At 55.7% G+C, this 17091-nt stretch overlaps 4 protein-coding genes across 4 annotated transcripts; all 4 read left to right on the top strand.

Annotated features, from left to right (window-relative positions):
* Positions 1-1354: 1354 nt before the first annotated feature.
* On the top strand, positions 1355-3052 carry LBRM_26_0780 (hypothetical protein, unknown function; the record flags this gene model as incomplete). Its single annotated transcript, XM_001562260.1, has 1 exon — positions 1355-3052. One exon carries the CDS (start codon positions 1355-1357, stop codon positions 3050-3052), a length of 1698 nt encoding a protein of 565 aa, XP_001562310.1.
* Positions 3053-3831: 779 nt separating this feature from the next.
* Positions 3832-4323, top strand: LBRM_26_0770 (conserved hypothetical protein; the record flags this gene model as incomplete). The annotated part of the gene is made up of 1 exon (XM_001562259.1): positions 3832-4323. The coding sequence occupies one exon, from the start codon at positions 3832-3834 to the stop codon at positions 4321-4323; it is 492 nt and encodes a 163-aa protein (XP_001562309.1).
* Positions 4324-5152: 829 nt separating this feature from the next.
* Positions 5153-10315, top strand: LBRM_26_0760 (conserved hypothetical protein; the record flags this gene model as incomplete). The annotated part of the gene is made up of 1 exon (XM_001562258.1): positions 5153-10315. One exon carries the CDS (start codon positions 5153-5155, stop codon positions 10313-10315), a length of 5163 nt encoding a protein of 1720 aa, XP_001562308.1.
* Positions 10316-11533: 1218 nt separating this feature from the next.
* On the top strand, positions 11534-14065 carry LBRM_26_0750 (conserved hypothetical protein; the record flags this gene model as incomplete). Its single annotated transcript, XM_001562257.1, has 1 exon — positions 11534-14065. One exon carries the CDS (start codon positions 11534-11536, stop codon positions 14063-14065), a length of 2532 nt encoding a protein of 843 aa, XP_001562307.1.
* Positions 14066-17091: the final 3026 nt, after the last annotated feature.

Genomic DNA, 17091 nt, shown 5'->3' with positions numbered 1-17091 from the left:
ATTTCGCTCTCTATATGTTTTCTGCTCCTCTCGCTCTGTCTCGGGGGAGTGGTGGAGCGTGTGTCTCTTAGCTGCCATCGTCGTTGTGTTCTTTTCTGTGTGTGTGCGTGCTTCGGCCCCCCTCTCTCTTCATCGCAGCGCTCGCTCGCTCTTTCAGTGGTGGGTTGAGTTTTCTCCCCTTGCCTATCTTTTTCCCAGCAACGAGCATAGTTCGTTTTTCAACATGAAGGTCTACCACAAACAAGCCAAGAAACAAGCACATACGCCTACACTTTCCCCATCTCTGCAACACCACTGCTAAATCCTGCTCATATAGGACGAGCTCTCTTCCGATGAATCAAGCCATGCATCTAACGGACTCTTCCTACTCGTCCCTCCCTCAGCTACGTGCTGCGCACTAGGCTCCAGACGGACTCGAGTGGGCTGCATGTCTCAATACGAGCGGCCACGTTTAAGGTCCTGTTCGAGGATGAAAGCGGTGATGCTTGATGGTAGACCTTAGACAACAAAACAGCAAAAAAAAAAAAGACGCTCATCTATCTGTTCGGATACAAGGCGGCTTTTGGTTAGCGGAAGGTTTCTCACCTGCAAAGCTTCTATAACAACCCTGCGCCGATGCAGTACAAGGCAACAACAGTTCTTTCTCCGTTGGGTGCGATTGGTGTGCTGTTGCTTCTATCCTGTGCTATACTAACTCTCTTTTAGCACATCAAAGAAAGGCTCATTACAGCACCACTACTATACAGAGTTGTGCCCATCAAATCGAAAGTCTGCCACTTTTGCGGCGCTTCTGTGACCTGATGATACCTGCTTTGTCCTCCTCAGTTAAATTTGCGTTTTCATTTTCCAGGGCTGAGGAGGCTCAATCCGCGACTAAGGGGGACACCTCAGCGCGACATTAGGGACCAGTACTCACTCCATGTGGAGAAACCAAACAACCTCTTATACTTGCCAATGCTGAACCACTTCTGTTAGTGGACTAGGTCAGGAGCCTACGCCGTAGGGAAACGAGAGCAATCTGCCTATTTTTGAGAAACGACACGTTAAAACGGAAAAAAAAAGAGAGAAGGTCGAGCACTTTCAATGCTTCTCTAGAAAGAACTCTACACCTTGCCCTGCTTGAGAACTTTATTAAAAGCATGCTCCTCTTTCTTTCTTTTGCTCTCGATACGAGCAGAAAAAAAATTATGCGTTATTTGGCTCTTACTTACTCGGAGATTTTTCGTTCTAGTTGAACATATTGAATAGGGATTTGGGTGCAAGGCCCTCTCCTGCCGTTATCAAAACCAACGAATCAGAACAAAGCTCAAGGACACATTTTTTTTTTCTTGACTAAAGCAGCACAACACTAGAGATGGAGCATTCTCATTCTCAGCGTGTTTCGTATGATATGCCACAAAAACAGCTAGACTATTTTAGCTCACGAGCAAGAACCTTTCCCGCCTTTGAGCAATCGGCGCAGGCGAATCATTTGTACGACAAACCGACGTTCGGGCGTATTCACAAAATACACCATCGTTTTCAGCAACAGCCAGAAAGCCAAGAAATCGAGCACACTGCAGTCGCACAACAGGGTCGCCTTTCTGAGAGGTATCAGCTGTATTTTGGTGAGCATATACCAGTGGATAGCAAGAGTCACTCGTTGATTGCAGACAGTACTGCCTCTCGGTCTTATCAGACAGAGGAATCTCAGTTCCATAAAGCCCCAGCACCAAAGGCAGCATCACAAAAGCCACCGTCAGAGGTTTCATCGCATGCACAATCTACCCGGCATAGGTACTTCTCGGTAGAACCGAAGAAGTCATCGCATCCGCGCACACACCGAGAAGCTGTAGTGAACACGATCGACTTTAACTCGAGCTACAATGCACTGCCTAGCTGGCACAGTAGTATTTCGCAAGAGCAATCCACTAACAACATGAATCCTGCACACGGAAATATGACGCAGCAAACTGAAGATCAACCATGGACATCGAAAAGAGGCTATAAGCAGACTCGTGGTGACCACCAAGCGCCGATCGCTGAACTTTTTGCTTCTCGCAGCACCCTCGTTTCCCATGACCCGCGTTCTGAAATGAGCGCTAGTTTCCGATCACAACACCACGAGGCATTGGCGAAACCACCAGCGCAGGAGAGGCCAGCAGCGGCTTTGTCGTATGTACCACAGCAGATGGGGAGAATCCATCCTATGCGCAAGGCGCTGGATCGGCAAGAGCCCGACTATTCAGCACGGCACCCAGCAGCACGAGGGCAGGCGGACGAGTATGAGCGCATGCGTGACGAAGAAGAAAACTGCACGTTTCAACCGAGCATAGTCAACCCTTCTCGGCCACGAAAAGGCAACGATCAAGGGCCTACGTACTGCGAGAGCGAGAGAACGAATCTACAGCACGCAAGTCGTGGTGACTATGAGCAAGACTTATACAATAAAATGCATGGTGATGCCGACACCGCTAAGCGCCGCAAAGACAGCCGCCGTGCTCAAAAAGAAATCGATGACGCTGAAATCGAACGAAATACTAGGCGCGGGCCACGCTCGACCTTCGCGAATCCGCGCCGCACGGCGGTGGACTGTGATACTGATCCAGAAGAAGTTTTCGTGCGGTTGTACGAGGATGCGCAGCGCTACAATAAGGAAAAGTCTGAACAAGAGCGACTTATCGAGCTGAAGCGCCAGCAAGAGCTTCACGATGCGCCTTATGAATTGAAGAAGGGAAGCAAACACAAAGAAGGTACACTGGACAACGACAACGAGGGCGCTGTTAGTGGGAATGAAAAGCCAGCTGAAGGAAAGCCAACCTCTTCTATTGCTCGCAAGAGCGCCTCTGAGATTCGCCAATTTTTCGAGCGCCTCTCTCAACCAAATAGCATCGCAATCAAGTTCGAAAAGCTAAAGGAGCAGGCTGAACAAGAAAAGCGTGAGAAAGAGGAAAAGGAAGCTGAATCCAAGAAAAATGAAATTGAGAAAATTGCTCGCTACAAGTGGATGATTCCGGCCAAGGGCTTCACCTTCTCTGACTTGCAATCTCATAATGCTATCTACTCATCATAGCGATAAAATCACTTCTTTGACGTTCGGATGACGCTCTTGAAAGTTCGTTTATATGCTTTTGCTTGCGCTTTCACTATCTAGATATGGCTATCGCTTAGTGTCAAAGGTCGTTCTTCTATGCGTTGTAGTATGCGTACCCTTTCTTTTGATTAGATTGTTTCTTGTGCCTGCTTTCCCAACGCTGTCTACTGCTGGTCAATATAAATGTGCTGCTGTTTTTATTTTTCCGCTCATTCTGCGCTCTCAAGTACGCAAGAAATTTTAAAGGATGCATAGTCGCTTACCTCATTGATGTTTTGTACTGTCATTTGCACTACCTTTTTTTTGTTCTTCCTTTTCCTTAGCCACCTGAATGCGCTTGTGCTTTCCAACTGTCGTATTTTATGTTTTATCTCTGTTTTTTTTTTTTTTTCAACATTGACTCTCTGCAACTCAATTTTGCCTCTTTTTTTTTTTTTGGTGTACCTGTCGCGCAGAATTTGTCTCAGAATAAAACAACACTATCTGAAGTCACATTACCAGTCGGAACGGCACTGTTGCAGAAGCCTCAATTGCTGCTTTCAGAAGCTGCACTAGAGTTAGACGGCTTGTAAAGTTGCTGTTATAACCCCAAGAGGTTTCCATGAGTCTGCGTGTAACTCTCTATTCCTGTCACTTCTCTTTATTTTCTTTGCTTTCCATACCACAAGGTATTTTTGTCGCTTTATCTCCCCAAGAGAAAACAGTAGCTACGGCCTTCTCCCCGGAGCATATCTGCTCTGCACTGGTGTGAGATCAAAATGAGGAAGTACCGCAGCGGAAACTCTGGCCCTTACACGACCGAGTATCATGCTTTGCTAGGGAACGCACAATGGATCGTCATAAGGCGCTTGCTTAGGCCACCACTGACAGATGTGAGTGACGATGGCAGCACCCCTCAGCTATCCGAAGGAGATATCGTAACCGTCTTCTCGCAATTCGGTGAAATTGTCGATGTCCGCTTCGTGCGCCATCGGAAGACTGGCCGCTTTCTGGGAACTGCATTCGTGAAGTTCAAAGACTACCGCAGTGGGATTCTGGCAGCTGACGAGCTGAACAGTAACTACGAAAAGGGCGAACATTTCGTTCTTTCGGCATCACAGGAAACCACAGCGTCTTGCAGTGAACAGAAGGGAATAACAGTGGAGCGATGTGAGGAAGTTGTTGTGCCTCAATTGTACAATACAGAAGTGGAAACCTATGCAGAGTGGTTGTGCCGGCATAACGTTGGTCTTAGCGTGCGGTATGCTTAGCCAATAAAGACCAAGCAGGAGCAAGAAAAAAAAAAGCTGATTCTCCTCTACCGGTTTTCTTTTTCTTTTTTTGTTTCTTCCTTGTGCCGGGTAGACTCCACCACCACATCTCTGGTGGTTACATGCATGCGGTGGGCAACTCTAGAGAAAGTCCGTACACTTCTCGTCTGTTCTCTGCATTTTCTTTTTCGTTGCCGTTGCAAAATATGAAAACGCAGATCACCTTCTGCATCCGCTCACTCTCGCAACTGCTCACCTTCCTATTTACTGTGCCTTCTTCCAGCATATCCGATTTTCCCTTTTGCCCCTGCACCTCTCTTGCGCTACCAAGTCCGTTTCTAAGGGTGGATGTTAGGCACGTCACCGTCCCTAAACACTCAGTTTTTGGTCTACACTTTGCTTGGCGGTCGAAAAGGAAAGCGCGGGGAAGCCACCCCAGTGCCTATGCAAGGGGATAATAGGTGAAATGATTGCAGACTTGTGAGTTTAGGTTCCTGTGCTTGTGTTCTATTCTTTGCTCTTGCAAGCACAAAACAGCTTCTCCCTCTGTCACCGAAGCCATGGGGATATCTCGACTCCCTGTGCTGGCGAAAGGATAACACTGTTGCGCCGATAAAAACAAAGGAGTCTGTATCTCCCTGGGGGCAGTGGCGAGTTTCTTACCAGAGAACCCAATTGGCCTCCCCTCATTTTTCTCGCCCTTTCGACGAGCAGAGGTTCCTTTCACTAACCACCGCATTGTCTTCTCTTCCCAGCAGATGAATTGCATTCGCTACGAAGTTTAAGATAATTCTCTTGCACACACGAGCACTTCGCTGTTTTTTTTTCCATGGAGGCGGCGTGCAGACGGCTGTGCCTAGGCGACACATCCAGTCTGCCGGATATCGTGGACTGCATCGAGGCGGGACAGCAGGCACCAACGGGTAAGCTAGGCATCAGAGCCTACACTGCGCTTGGAACACTTCTGTTTCGCGAAGGCCTTGTGCTTCGCGAGTCACATGCGTCGGACTCCGTGCTCCCTAGTGTGGGGGCCTTCTACGCACTGCGCATTCTCGCAGTTCTAGGCGTGCGGCATGCAGAGGAAGGATACAATGTAAAAAGTGTTCTTCTCTCACTCGGCCTGCAGCGGTGCCGTGACATGATACTCGACGCTTACTTTGCACTCAAGCGCTGGCAGCGGTACTATGTGGTCATGTTTGTGACGCTGCTCATTGGCGTGTATGGATGCCGCCCGCAGGATTTGCTCCAAAGCGTGACATCATTGAACATTCTGGCCGGATCGACTGATCCTGGATGGGTCTCACCATCTCCTGAAGGTACAGTCGAGTCTACCGAGGTAGTCCCAGCTTTGCCACACCACCCAGCCCAAGTAGCTACTGCGTCTGCAGGGTGTAGTGGCAGCCCCGCTTCTCTTACCGGCCCAACCAATCCTCAGCCGCCTGTTGCAACGGGCGGCTCACCAAGTCCACGTCGTATGAGCATCCAGAATCACAGGCCTGTGCGGGTCTCTATCCCCGGTACCTCTACTGACTTGCCAGTGCAGCCTGCCCGGTGGTATCGCGAGCTCCCCCGAAGCCCTATCAATGCGCCGTACTCCGTCAACCCGCTGTACGTAAGTGAGCCCTTGCGTGAGAGCAGCGGCAGCACAACGGCCGCGGGAGGGAGGACATGCGACGACGGCGCTGATAATCGAACATCTCCGGCTTCTCAGCTGCTTGTAGCGGAGACAGCAATGACGGCGCAGTTTCCCACCCCTGTAGTGCTTTTTTCGGCGTTTCACGGTGTTGGCTGTGTGCCTTGTCTACCCACGATTGATGACCTGGCTCGACTCGACGCGTGGCGTGAGCGTAAGCAGCAGGAGCACGCATTGAAGTCTCCTGCCACAACCTCCTCATCGCTGACGCGCATCGCAGAGCGTCGGCACGGATGGGGCTTCATACTGGAAGCGGCGCTGCAGATGCGTGACCCCGACGCCGCAGGGGACGAGGGACTCTCGCCCCCGTTTGTCGTGCGCAATGAGATGGCATTTGTGTTGCCCAACCCTGAAGCTGTTGCGTACCATTGTCAGTGTCTGAACAGCTCTCTGCTGCGACAGTACCTGGAGCAAGGCGAGCTACTGAGCTGGGGCTCCCTGGCAAAGGGCGCGCTCGGTCAGCATAGCCAGCGGCGCGGACGATCCACGCCTGGGATGCCAGAGAGTGACGCCATCAGCAGCGATCCCGCTGAGTCAAAAGCCAAACTCAGCGGCGGCGCTCCAGTAACCATGGGCACCCCACAGCAGTACTCGAGCGCACCTGGCGCCGCTGGGCTGGGTGGCAAAGAGGAGCAAACGAGTCTGGGGGAGGGCAATCTCCCTACAGCAGACCCGCCTATGGCTGCCTCCAAGGCGTTGCTCGCGCGTGGACCGTTCGCGACGGATGTTCAGCCGGAGACGCGACCCACGAGAGGGAGTGTGGCGGATCAGTTTCAAGCTTCTCCTTGTGGAGAGTTGAAGGCTACATCAATAACTTCGGCTGAATCTCTTGCAGGCAGCACCGCGTCTCCTCACGACACCAGCGTGACAGGATATGTGTACCTTCCCTTATCTGTTCACACCCCTGCGCGTGTGGCACAGATTGCTTGCGGGCTCGCTGTCACCTATGTGGTGACCGTCGATGGCGTGCTGTACAGCTGCGGCCGCGCCGATAACGGGCAGCTCGGTATTGGCGGGCGCAGCATGCGCTACGCCCATGCTGGAGTGAGTAAGCTACAGCGGGTTCTTTTCAAGGACAATGAGCGCGTTACTCGCATTGCCGCCGGCACTGCGTGCGCCGTGGCGCTCACTAGAGACAACGCGCTCTACTGCTGGGGTCATAACGTGTATGGGCAGTGTCTGAAAATGCCGGACGCGAGTCGCGTGTTGACGCCGGTGCGGCTGAAGGCTGGGGTCCACAAGATACTTGACGTCTGCTTTGGCCAGTTCTTCGGCGTACTGTTGTTCGACGACGGTGTCATGGGCACCTGGGGCATTGCATCGATGCTGGGATGCAACATGAGCGACAAGGGGCTAGAGCACAGCCTCGCACCCGATCAGTGCAAGTGTGCCAGGCAGGTAGTGCACCTACGAGTAGGCACGTCAAACCCCATGGCTGCGGTGCGAGCTGGACCGTGGCATGCACTCGCCATCTCGCAGAAGGGCGAGGTGTACACGTGGGGTGTTGGCAGCAACGGGCGACTTGGACACGGCACCGACAGCTCAGAAGCGAAGCCACGCCTTGTGGAAGGGTTACGGTCATCTTTTGTGGTCGATGCTAGTTGCTCCCACGTTCACAGCGCTGTCCTCACGAGCACTGGCGCCGTCTATGTTTTTGGCGGCAACGCCGAGGGACAGCTCGGGCTGCGCGGACTTGCGCCGCGGCGCCTGCCAACGATGGTGCCACTTCCAATCAAGGCGGTGGCGGTGATGTGTGCGCGGGAGCACACGTGCATCCTGCTCGCAGATGGTGACGTAGTCGCCTGCGGATCGTACAGGATGTGCGGCATCGGCCTTGGCTACGGTCGTCGCTTTTGTGCCCCGATGCGCATCCTCACCAACTATGTGACGCTGGTGCTGCACTCCGGTTATCTGCAAGGCATGGCAGGTGTCGTGCATCGCCGCACTGCCGTGATGGTATTGGGCCACTCCACCATCAAGGAGGTGTCACGCGTGCCGAGCCTGTCCGTGCGCAACGGTGTGCGGTGCGCTGCGTCCGGTGCAGGCTTCCTTGTGGTCCTGTGGGAGAACAACACACTCGTCGCCATTGGGCGCGGCGAGCGTGGTCAGCTTGGTATTGGAGACTGCATGAAGTCGTATCGCAGCGATGACGTCACTGTCGCTTCGGCCTTCAGCGAGGTACACATCCCATCCGATGTTATCATTCAGCATGTGCGTTGTGGCCCAGACTTTGCCCTCGCCCTTGACGAGTGCGGCGTCGTGTACGGCTGGGGCAGCAACGACCATCAAAAGTTGTGCCAGCCGGCAGGCGTTGCACACATCTTCACGCCAGTGCGCGTGGACGCCTACGCAAGTGAGCGAATTGTGCAGATCGTGTGCGGGGGCACCTTTGTCGTTGCCCTCACCGTCGATGGGGAGGTGCTTGCCCACGGTGAGGCCATGTACTGTGGCTTGGGCGTGTCAACATCGCCGGCCAAGGCTAAGGGTAGCGATGTGTCAGTGCCGATACGTGTCGCCGGGCTGCGTGACATTGTAGCTGTGGCAGCAGGGTGTCGCCACGCTGTGGCGATGACGGCGTCATGCAGTGTCTTTGCCTGGGGCGTTGGTGTTCTCGGTACGGGCAGCAACGCTGACACCACCGATCCAGCATCCTCCGCTTCCGTTGTGTTGACGCCGGTGCGTGTGGCGCTCTCGCAGACCATCCGCAGCATTGGCTGCGGGCCCCATAACTCCTTCGCGATCAATGATGAGGGGGAGCTGTGGGTGTGGGGTATGAACAAGTTTGGCGAGTGTGGCATACCGACTAGTGGCGACAGCATTAGCACCAGTAGCGGTGGCGGTGCTCTTCAGGACTTGGCAGCTGGTCAGAAGCAAGGCAGCGATGCGGCGGTTGGCCACGCTAACGTCATCACTGCTCCCACCCCAGTTGCGCGACACGTGCGAGACGCTGCCTTCACAGACCAGTTCGGCGTGGTAGTGTTCGAAGACGGTCAGGTGAGTGTCTCGGGTCGGATCCGGTATGGTGGCCAGCACTACCATCTGCCCACTTTCCACAGCACCCCACAGCCGCCCTTTTCCATCGACGTCAATGAATTGGTACGGCACCCTCCTCCAGAACGGCGGCCCAGCCTCAATGCATCGAAGCTCAGCGGCGGTGGTGGCGCATCTACTGCTGCGGCGAGTGCACAGCGTCAGTCAGGGTGCCAAGGGAGCGCCGACTCGAATAGTGCGTCCGAGGACGAGAATGAACAGTCTGAGTCCTCCCATGTTGGCCTTCCGGCCGCCAGCAAGCCTGCGAAGGTGTCCACAGACGGCCAGCATCAACGCCGTCCCCAGCCACCGTCACTACCGCGGTCACACGTTGTGGGGATGGGCACGGTTGCTTCATCACCCACTTCTGCGCTCTCCAGGAAGTCATCACCGCAACGCGCAAACCCCTCTCTCCCCTCGGTGGCCGGGGGTCACAGCAGTCCACCCACTCCGTCCTCTGGCGCGGTGACGATGGCCGGCGCATTGGCGCCTCTCGCCGTACCAAGGGACCGGCTTTCCTCCTTCACCTCGCCGCTGTCGGGCACGCGTGATGCGAGCCAGCTGGATTACAGGCCGGACATGATGTCCGAGTACTTCCTCCCAAGCCTCTCGGGGCTGATTCCAAGCGGGGAAGGGAGCACACACCAGGCAACTACAGCCATCAAAGCCGGCACAATGGACACAGCGGAAGCGTACCTCTACGACACCGAGTACTCATCACCAGACGCTAGGGCGCCTCTCTTCGAGACAGAGGCTTCCAGGGAGGCTGTCGTGTGCACTCCAATGCCGTCGCACCGGGTTAGCGATGGCGCCGCGCCACCATCCGTGCAGGCGCGGACATCGACAGCGGCGCAGGCTCGCCATTCGGTGCCTGCGGCGTGGGGAACCTTGGACGTGTCGGAGCCGTTGGCGCTGCCGCTTCCGCCGGATCGCTCTACTGCCCAAGGTGCCGGTGCGGGAATGGCTGCTGCCAGAGCTAAAGTACGCAGGCAGCCACTACAGATGCCGCAACCGCCACAGTCAGCTCAACGTGGGCAAACGGCGCGGCTTCCAGCAGGCTTCAAGTCTCCGAAGCTGTCGTTACCTTCGCCGCCTCCCTCGGCCTCTGATGAGCGCATCTTGGGTATCCGCTGCTTTGCTGGCTGGGAGCAAATTTGCATTCTCATGGAGAAATATCGGCCCTCGGCGGCCGAGGTGGGTGTGGCACAGAGGAGTCTTCAGGTGCTCCTGCGCCAAGACCGAGAATGTAGTACGGGGGGTGTGAACTAGAGAAAGAGGAAGAGGGGAGAGAAGAAGGGAGGGAGGGAGTGCGCGTGTGCATAGGGGGTGGGTGAGGGAACAGTTTCGTGTGTGTGTGTTTGGGGGGGGGCTCATGTTGGCCTGTCTGTATGTAGAGGCACGTGTACGCTGCTGTTGCGTCTGCACTACCCGCTCGCTTTCTTTATTTTCCCTTTAATGTAATTCCGCATGCTTCGCACTGAATAGCACGTTCTGCCTGTGGTGCGTGCGTAGGTGTGCGCTTCTATCGTACCCCAAGGTTCACCACCTTCCCCGTTCCACTGTTCTGCCCCTCCCTCTCTCATTCCCTCTGTTCCCTATCGTCTTGCCCTCTCTCTGTATCTTCTTTCCCTCCGTTGCATGCAGGCTGACAGGGCAAGAGCGAGGGAGACTCAGAGGGGAGAGCCCTTCACCGGTGCGCAGCCTTCCAAACAGACAAAGGAGAAGAGCGCGCTTCAGAAAGGGCAGACAACAGCGCGCGCGAGCATCACGTATTGGGAGAGGTGAAGCTCAAGTCAGCACGAGTAGGTTTGGCACTTACGTTCAGGGCTGCCTTGCCGTCGCAGACGCAGCGCGCCTTCCCCTCACCAATCAGAGCACGTCGCGTTAATCTACTTTCCACCGATCCGTACTAAGCGAACCGTCCTTGTGCGCATAGGTGTGTGTGTGTGTGTGTCGATGCACCGCAAGACTCACTCTTCTCTTAGGCACATAAAATACAATGTGAAATCGCACATACTCAAGAACGGCCGCTTCCTCTCTCTGCTCCCCCCTCTCTCTATTCCACCTCCCTCCCTCGATCGACTGTCTTCCATGGGGGTACACGTTATTATGGCTTCACGGCTTCATGTTTTTTTTTTTTTTCCCCCGTTGGTGTTTCACCGTATGTGTGCGTTTGTTCCCCTCGCTCTCCGCGTGTGCCATTTCCCCATCCTGGCAACCACAGTCTTACCCCCTCACCCCCCTATCTGAGGTGCTCGTCTTACCTCTCCGGCGTCCCTCCACCCTCACGTGTGTCCCCCTCAAAGTGCCTTTACGTCAACACAAGTAGGCACCCCCCACGTGCGTACTCAGGGACGTACCAAGCCCCTCTTCCTCATCCCTGTAGCTCCATCCTTTCTCTTCTTTCTTCGGCAGGGCTCAGCCTGCCTGCGCTGTCGTCCATCGGGCAGCTTTGCGTGGCACACGGCGAAAACACAAGTCGCAGCCATGCAGCCCGTCATGGAAACCGCTGGCGCCCTGTACACCAACATGGAAAACGCTTCCTCGGCCACGCGCAAGCTCGTGGAGCGCTACATCAGCGGCGATGGCGTCATCGTCGGCTGGGGATTCTGCCGCAATGGCGAGCTTGGGACGAACTTCCGCTACAACCTGGTGACGCCAATGATGATTGGCGGCCACGACAAGCCGATTCGCATGGCCTGCGGCGGTCTCTCATCTGTCTGGCTCGGCGTGCGCAGCATCTTGATGGCCATGGGCGGCGGCATGTGGGGTGAGCTTGGCGTCGGCAACCCGCGCTTCTGTCCGCGTGTGATCGCAAATGAGGCGAACATGCCCATCTGCCCTGGGCAGGTGGATGTTATTCCCTTCACGCAGGACGACGTTGTCGTGGATGTGGCGGCTGGATCCGCCTTCTACGCGTGCGTATCCCTAAAGGGCAGCGTCTTCACATGGGGTGCAAACAACTGCGGGCAGTGCCACCCGGACCTCAACAACACATGCTGCGGCTACGGGCAGCTTCGCATCGTACCAGGCGAGAAAGTGGTGGAAGTGGTGTGCTCCAACTATAGTGTGCTGGCGCGGACCATGTCGGGCGCCGTCTACGGCTGGGGAGAGGCTACGCTGCTCGGCGATCGAGACGCTGTGGCGGAGAAGTTGGCCGCTGCCGGTGTCAAGTTGGTGCACTCTCCGCAGTCGGAGTCCCGAGTAGTGGCACGCGTACCGGTGTGCATCAGCAGCCTCGATGACAAGAACATCAAGCTTCTCTCTAGCGGCCCCTGGCACTACGCGGCAGTGTCGGAGGATGGCTCTGTCTACACGTGGGGGGTAGGCAACAGCGGCCGTCTGGGCCACGGTGACCAGGATGACCACCTGGTGCCCAAGGTGGTAACGGCTATGAAGGGTAAACGTGTTGTCGACGTTGCCTGCGGCTCCTTCCACACGATTTTTGTTGCTGACGACGGCGACGCCTACGCCTGCGGCGACAACCAGGGCGGCCAGTGCGGTGTAGTGGGTGAGTACTCGGTGCCGGTGCCGACGAAGATCAACATCACGGGTGGGCGTAAGGCGATTCACGCGAGCTGTGGCCGCCTGCACACGACACTGCTGCTGAACAACGGCGACGTCGTCGTCTACGGAACAGGGCTGGGCCTGGGTGTCGGTATTGGCTACGGCATGCGCATGGTGCGTTGCCAGGCGATCTTGGAGAACTACACCACCTTGTGGACAAAGAGCGGGCCGACGCACGGGCTGTCTCTGACGATCCCCAAGAACACAACGATGTTTGTGCTCGGTGTCCCTCACCGCGGCGTGCCCGTCTCGGTCACTTCCATTGGGCTCAAGGAGGGCATCTTGTCCTGCGGCGTTGGCGCCGGCTTCACTCTGATGATCAGTCGGCGCGGCAGTTGCTACTCTTTTGGCGTTGGTGGGTGGGGGCAGCTGGGATTCGACACTGCACAGGCGAGACACTTTACACAGGACCGTGTACCCGTGTACCCGCAGGCGACTCGCATCGGTTTCTTCTCCCGCACCATCATCACATCCGTCGCGGCCGGCTTCTCTTTTTCAATGGCCATCACCGAGGGGGAGCGGATCTTCGCATGGGGCAACAACAGCTTTGCCCAGTGCGGCCTCGGCGTTGACCCAAAGAAGTACCAGCGCATCTCGCAACCTCGCGAGATTACCTGGCTCGCTGACAAGGAGATTGTTCAGGTGTCGTGTGGGAGCTACTTCGCACTAGCTCTCAGCGCTTCTGGCCAGGTGTACAGCTGGGGTACGATTGAATGCTGTGGCGTAGGACTGGAACCGGATCCGAAGGTCGTCCCGGCGCACATGATCATGCGCGACGTCTCTGGCGAAACCCGCGGTGTCGTGCTGTCACCGTTGCTCATCGACAATCTCAAGGGCATCATTCATGTCGCCGCCGGCGGCTGGCACGGGATGGCGCTCAACGCCATAGGCGAGATCTACGCCTGGGGTGTCGGGACAGGTGGCCGCCTAGGCACGGGTGACTGCGAGCACTGCTACACCCCGGTTCGCATCACACACGGCGCCTTCTTCACACGCATAGGCTGCGGCTGCTACACAAGTTACGGTATCGACGACCGCGCCAGGCTGTACGTGTGGGGCGTCAATGCTAAGAACCAGCTTGGCATGTTGGATGGCAAGGTGATGACCCCGACGCTGGTGCTGGAGAATGTGCGGGAGGCGTGCCTCGGCAAATACTACTCACTGGCGCTCACCCACAGCAACACGTTCCATTTATCCGGCGTGATGGAGTTCGGCTCCACCTCATACACGAGTACGTCTTTTGACGACACCGACAGTTTGCCTGAAAAGCTGAAGCCAGAGAACATTCAGTCGGAGAACTTACGGGGACTGAAGCTGTTTGGTGGCCTGGAGCATGTCATTGTGCTGCTCGAGAAAGACCCGATCCCAGAGGCCGTTATTACGGAGACAGTCATGGGACTGCGGGAGCAGCCAGAGCGACTGGTGCGCAAGTACGCCGCTCAGGCGAAGTGATGGGGTAAGCACCTGGACACGCTCTGCTCAACGAAAAGTTGCCTAGGCAAGTAAGTGGAGTCGAGAAGAGAGGGAAATCGGTCGAGAGGGAGCCAACGTGACGGGCACCATCCACCACGCTTTCTGAAGCCTGGCGTCTTCTGTGTGGGTCGTTGCCTTCTCCTTCCCCCCCCCTGTGCGTGTACATGTGTACCCCACGCCATGCAAAGGAGCGTAGAGCGGATGAACCACAGCGCCATCGTCTTGCTATTTTGATTTAATATATTTTTTTTTTTTGCATTCGTTTGTAGCTGTTTGTCCCCTATTCGTTCTCTTCTTTCCCAGTTGCACATCTCTTCAATTGCCCCTTTCTTTGCCTCTACCTCTTACTCCTAGATGTATGTATGCATACACGCTGCTGGCCTGCTCTTCTCTTCTGTTTCGTCTCTTCCTACATATCACGTTCATCAGCATCTTCTCTTGTTTTATTCCTAAATCTCGTCGCTTCCCCCGCTCTCTGTACCTGGTACCCTCCTTCGCTATTCCTTTCCCCCTGCTGGATGCTGGTTAGACTATCCATGTCAGCGCTGCGCCTTTTTACTCTGAGCTCTACGAGTGTGTCGACCACTGTACGTGTTTTTCACTCCCCTCTTCTTCCTTTCACTTCTCCGGCACCCTTTTGCATTTTTTCCTCCCCTTGCAACGAACGCTGTCATGAATAACAGTGGGGGGCACCTCAGCGCCTGGCATCTCAGGGCCCACCACCCCCCACTCCGCTCTGTGTGCGGAAATGCCAAGCAGCTCACCCTCTCTCCCTGCCAGTGCCGAGCCCCCTCCTAATGGCGACTGGGCCAAGCACCTACGACGTAGCGAGGCCAGTGCGATGTCTCGCTGCGGATGCCGGCGGCCAGGTCCTGGCTGGCGCTGCGTCGGAGCGACCTGCGACAGTGAACCCGTCTGTGCCACCCACATGATGGGCGGAGTGCCAGCGTGACTCGAACGTATTCCTCACCTGGCCCTCGCTGCCGACGGGTGTGGGGAGCCTGAGCGTCGCACCAAGGGATGTGCCAGGTGGCGGCCGGCACAATGGGAGCGGCTGTGAGACGACCTGCGAGGGTGTTGGGCGGGCAGGGCTGGAGGCCGGGGCTGTGGTTCGGCGACTGTAGTGGGCAGCATTGCTGCAAGGTGTGTCGACGACTGCTTGGCGCCACGCGATGGGCGTGTGGCAGGCCGAGGAGGGGGCGGCGGCAAGAGTGGCGTTTGGCCTCTGCTGTGCTGCAGCGAAATGTGGACGCGCTGATCAAACAAATGTCTTCTCGCGAATTGTGGGAAGTTTTTATGTTGTGTGTGTTTCTTCTCTTTTCTTTCACCTTCGTTGATGTGTTCACGTCTGCTTTGTCTTTTTTCTTCCACCCGCTGCACCGCTTTCCTTTGTGTGTGTGTGTGTGTGTGTGTGTGTGTGTGTGTGTGTGTGCGTGAGCTGATGCCGACAGAAAAATGTACGAGGACATTGCTACACTCACCCAATGTGCGGCTTGCAGAGGATTGCTGAGCCGAAGGGAGCAAGGGTGCGGGATGAGGAGCAACAACGTCAACAACGGGAAAAGGAAGGGAAAAACATGCTGTGTGCGCAGATGCGTGGCATCTCTCTCGTTTTCACACCTACGTCACACGTGCACACGCACAGTAGGATTTGGCATGTGTACCCTCCCTTCTTCCCGACACGCACACCCACACCCACACACACACCCACTCACTCGCACAGTCAACGTGTCCTGTTCTCTCTTTCGATTTTTCTATGTTGGATGTTGCTTCCCTCTCCCTCCCTCTCCACTGTTCATTGTTTCTCGCAGTTGCTGCTCTATTTTCTTTGTCCTTTCTTTTTTCTTGTCTTTTGTTCTTAGGTGTCACGCATAGGGGAGGGGGGATATGGCGTAGGGGACAAATTGCCCCTCCGTCCCCCTGATGTTGACCCCGCTCTCCTCCCTGTTGTGTGGGTCTCTTGTGCTTTTTCTTGCTTCCCCTCTTTTGCACTTTTCTCTCCCCCTACTTGTGCTGCCGCCGTGCCCTCACTGCTGGCGTAATATTTGTATTCCTGCGCGTTTTCGGTTATCCCCCCTCCCACCACCACCACTGATGCCTCGTTCGCTCGCTCACCTTCTCTTCGGACTCTTTCAGTACCAAGGGAAACAAGGAGAGGAAAAGACCCCCCCTTTCCCCCTCTTCCCTTTCCTCCCCCTTCGCTCTCTCCAGCATCGTTAACCTTCCGGTGGCAGCCTGTAGTATATGGCAGCGCACGCGCGCCTTGTCACGGCCATCAACGTTATCGTTTTCAATTGCACCCCAACCCACTAGCACCAGACGGCTCTCTCCCTCTTGTGCTCGCTCTTTCTCGGGGTGCGAGAAAGAGAATGATTCATAGTGGAAGAGGGGGGGGGGCAGAGCAGGTGTGACCTCACCCGTGCATGGTAGCAGTCGATATATGTGTCCTCCCCCCTTTTTGTGAAGGAAAGCACGAAAAAGAAAGAAGCAAAGCGAGAAAGCTTACCCACTACCAGCACCATCAGTGTGTGTGTATGCGTGCCCTTGCTTCGATGTGGAACCCACACACACACACTTCCAAAGCTAGGCACTCTGGAGCAGCCCATGACGCGCCGCGCGGCTGCGAAGTGGACATTTGTGTTTTGACGTGCATCCACCCCCCTTTTGCCTTCTTCCCATCCCCCATTGACGCCGCCGGTTCAACGGAGAGCGCTGTGCATTACGTGGCAGTGCGCCACTACGCGTTCGTGGCATTTCTCTCATCTTTATTTTCTCTCACTTTCCTCTTCAGCCCCCCATGCACTCGCGAGCAGCATCCTAGGGTAATGTGATGGAGGGAGAGTGTGGGGGGGGGGGGATTCCCGGCAAACGGTATAGTTCAATGTCGCACAGCGAGAGAGAGAGAGCACTGTGTCGCGACGTAACGGCTTAATACGATGTCCTCTTCTCTGCAGCTTCCTTCTCAATCTTTGTGCCACTCCTTCCTTCGCCTCACCACTCCCCTC

Source organism: Leishmania braziliensis, chromosome 26 (genome assembly GCF_000002845.2).
Source record: "Leishmania braziliensis MHOM/BR/75/M2904 complete genome, chromosome 26".
In the NCBI taxonomy this organism is placed as follows: domain Eukaryota; phylum Euglenozoa; class Kinetoplastea; order Trypanosomatida; family Trypanosomatidae; genus Leishmania; species Leishmania braziliensis.
This window is presented reverse-complemented; position numbering and strand designations above follow the sequence as displayed.